Source organism: Corylus avellana, chromosome ca5 (genome assembly GCF_901000735.1).
Source record: "Corylus avellana chromosome ca5, CavTom2PMs-1.0".
In the NCBI taxonomy this organism is placed as follows: domain Eukaryota; kingdom Viridiplantae; phylum Streptophyta; class Magnoliopsida; order Fagales; family Betulaceae; genus Corylus; species Corylus avellana.
In genome coordinates this window covers 20,437,534-20,441,517 of record NC_081545.1, presented here as the reverse complement: position 1 = coordinate 20,441,517, position 3,984 = coordinate 20,437,534, and the positions used below count along the sequence as shown (strand labels likewise).

The following is a 3,984-nucleotide window of genomic DNA, read 5'->3' as shown; positions in this document are numbered from 1 at the left end:
GATGGGTGGGTGCTATGGCGGAGGAGATGGAGTCCCTACATAAGAACCAGGTGTGGGATTTGGTAGAGCTTCCAGAGAGAAAGAGGGGGATAAGGTGTAAATGGGTGTTCAAGAAAAAGGAAGCAATATTAGAAAATGGGGGAGAAAAGTTCAAGGCTCACCTAGTAGCAAAGGGTTATTCATAGAAGAAAGGGGTTGATTATGAGGAAATATTTTTCCTAGTGATCAGACATACTTTCATCAAAGTAGTATGGGCGCTGGTAGCTCATTATGACATGGCATTGGAGCATATGGATATGAAGACAGCTTTTTTCCATGGTGATTTTTGGAGGAGCAAATTTACATGGAGTAGCAGAAGGGTTTAATCAACCTGGACAAGGGCATTTGGTTTGTAAATTGAATAAATCATTTTATGGGCTAAAGCAGTCTCCAAGGCAGTGGTATAAGCAGTTTGACTCCTACATGATCAGAATTGGCTACAAGAGATGTGAATCTAACTGTTGTGTTTATGTGAGGAGCCTTCATGATGGCTCATTTATATTTTTGTTACTGTACGTGGATGATATGCTTATTGCAACTAAGAATATAGTGGAGGTCAACAAACTGAAAGTTTTGTTGAGTAGAGAATTTGACATGAAGGATTTGGGCGCAGCCAAGAAGATTCTTAGGATGGAGATTCACAGGGTTAGGGATGCCAAGAGATTGTGGCTATCTCAGGCCGGCTATGTGAAAAGGTTTAGCATGGAGAATGAGAAATTGGTGAGTACACCTTTGGCGAATCATTTCCGTTTGTCTACCTCGTAGTGTCCAAAGACAGTTGAAGAAATTGAAGACATGTCTAAGTTCTCATATGCCAGTGCAGTGGGGTGTCTGATGTAAGCTATAGTATGTATCAGGCCAGATTTGGCTCATGTAGTCAGTGTGGTGAGCAAGTACATGGCAAATCCGGGGAGACAGCACTGGGATGCGGTTAAATAGATTTTCAGATATTTGAAAGGTACTACAGACTATGGCATCACTTTTGTCAGACAGAAAAGTGATTTGTCAGTCGTCGGGTATGTAGATGCGGATTATGCAGGGGATTTGGATGACAGGAGGTCGACCACAAGTTATGTGTTCACTCTTGCAGGAGGACCCATATGTTGGAGGTCTATAATCCAGTCCACGGTTGCGATGTCCATGACTGAGGTGGAGTACATGGCAGTGGCTGAGGCTGCAAAGGATGCTTTGTGGCTCACAGGGTTAGTCAGGGAGCTGGGTATTTAGCAAGGTGGAGTTTCATTCTATTGTGATAGTCAGAGTGCCATTTACTTGGCAAAGAACCAGATGTATCATGCGAGAACCAAGCATATTGATGTGAGGTTTCACAAGATTAGGGAATTGGTTGCCACATGCAAGTGAATTGTTACTTGAAAAGATTCACATTTCTGAGAATGCAATGGACATGTTGACGTAGCTTGTTACCTCAGACAAGTTCAAGCATTGCTTGGACTTGACAAATGTCTCCAAGTTCTAGAAAGGAGAGGAGAGGAGGGGGCATCCCCAAACCTATTAGTTCCAAGTGGAGGCCCAATTCTTGATTATCTCCAAAGACGTGAATACTCGCTGAGGTGGAGATTGTTGGAACAAGTGGCTCATATTCTACTACTGGCTCATTGGGTGTAATTAGTTTATGTGGGGCTGGAGGCAAATAAATTGTGGGGGGAATTTTTGGGGTTTTCCAAAATACTTACATTAGAGTTTTCATATAAATATGTTACGTTGTAACCCTAAATCATTGAATAGTAAAATATAATTGCATTCTCTCCTGTGGATGTAGGCACATTGCCGAATCACGTAAATCTGTGTCTCAACTCCGTCTTGATCTCTCTCTTTTTGATTTCATATTATTCATCATTGTTGTGCACGGTAACAACAAAATATATATATATATATATATATATATATATATATATATATATATAATGGATGAGAATTTTAAGATTTTATGATTATTTAATTGAATCAACCCTCGTTCACTTTTTTTTTTTCTTGCAAAAGTAAGGAAATACAATTACCAAAATCTGCATTCTTCTGAGTTATATTAAGGGAAAAATGGCCCAGTTACCAGGAACTTTGAAAAACCTTATTTTACTTATATTCTTACTCAAGGTAGTCTGGAATTAAATTTTAAGAGTCGTGGAACTGGCAACTAGTTGCATTCTTATCTTGTATGTGAATTTAATTTGATGTTATGCTCTTTTTTTATCTGCTCTATTTGAAGAGAATTGTGCGTAAATATTCAAATTGATCTCTTTTTGTTTTGTTTTTACTTTCACTATGAAAGAAACAACTGTTGAGCAGGAAACATATCCAACATATAGCTGTGACTGAGGGAGCTAGATAGTGTTATAATGGATATCGACCGATTGGTGTCTTCAATAGAAGATATGATGCCCCATGAATTGCTCATGTCGTCTAAGCGTTGCATCTTCAAAACCCCTGTCATTCTCTTCAGGCACAATAAGAAAGCTTATATTCCAGATGCATTTTCTATTGGGCCTCTCCATCATGGCAGTCCAAACTTGAAAGCCACAGAAAAAATTAAAGCCAAGTATTTGCAAGGCCTTATCTCTCGATCACCTTTTCCAGATACATTAATGCTAAGAACTCTCATCCGTTCCATCATGGAGGTGGAGAAAGAGGCTCGTGAGTGTTATGCTGAAGCAGTCAATTACAACCCAGAAGAACTAGTGAAAATTTTGGTAATTGATGGTTGCTTTATAATTGAGTTGTTCCGCAAGAAAACTTGTCAGGAGCTTATAGAAGAAGATGACCCTATTTTCACCGAGTCCTGTATGTTACAATTTCTATGGCATGACTTTATATTGCTAGAAAACCAAGTCCCTTGGATGGTAATTGAGATTTTGTTCAACTTGACAAAGTTTTCAAACTGCGACAAGCCCCTAATTCTACTTGCCGCGAATTTCTTGGAAAGCTTCCTTTTTCAGCGGTTAACATATTCGAGAGTTGGCATTTGGATGACTACCACTCTTCCGTCCATGAATATAAAAGGCATCAAGCATTTTCTTGACCTGGTCAGGAAATTGTCTACTTCATTTATTGAAGAAAAGAGAGAAAGCATAGTGCAATGGGAACTCCTGCCTTCTGCTACGAGGCTCGTGGAGGCCGGAATCAAATTCAAAAGGGGTGCGTATGGAAGCCGATTGGAGGTAAAATTTATTGATGGTGTTCTAGAAATTCCTCCATTTCAAATTGACGACGTAACAGAAACAGTGTTTCGAAATCTTATCAGCTATGAACAATGTCACCCCAAATGTGAAGCTAGGATCACTTCCTATGCCATACTCCTAGACAACCTCATAAATACTGCCAAGGACATAGATATTCTATGCAAGAATCAGATAATTCATAACTGGTTGAATCCTGAGGATGCGGCCCAGCTCTTCAACAAGCTTTACCGAGATACTTACTTGGAACACTTCTACTACACAAACCTTTGCAAGCAAGTGAATAGTTTTTGCAAGCGTAGGTGGCCTAGATGGCGTGCAGTGTTTGTGCGCAATTATTTCAACACACCATGGGCTTTCCTTTCGACATTAGCTGCAGTTTGCCTATTGGTCATGACCTTGTTACAAACTTTGTACACCATTGGTGGCCGCGACGGATCTAAAAATTTGTATTAGTAGGAGCGGAACTAAACTAATAAAATAAAATAACAAGATATCAATTTTTTTTTGTGTATATACTATTTTTATAATAATATATACAAGTATGGTAAACACAATTAAAATTAAAATTATAACACATAATATGTATGACAAAAACTATATCTATCATACTTTATAAATATATGTCGTAATATATTGATATATCAATAAGTTAACATGTGTGCAGTACTATTAAGATCCTATTTGTGAAAGCGTTTAAAAATAGAGTTTTTCTCTATAGAAAAAGCTTAGAAAGAACTTTTTAGAACATACA

At 38.4% G+C, this 3,984-nt stretch overlaps 1 protein-coding gene across 1 annotated transcript; it reads left to right on the top strand.

Annotated features, from left to right (window-relative positions):
• Positions 1 to 2,369: 2,369 nt before the first annotated feature.
• On the top strand, positions 2,370 to 3,686 carry LOC132181924 (UPF0481 protein At3g47200-like; the record flags this gene model as incomplete). Its single annotated transcript, XM_059595147.1, has 1 exon — positions 2,370 to 3,686. A coding segment is annotated over one exon (1,317 nt), but the record flags the coding sequence as incomplete, so codon positions are not given.
• Between the last annotated feature and the right edge of the window lie 298 nt (positions 3,687 to 3,984).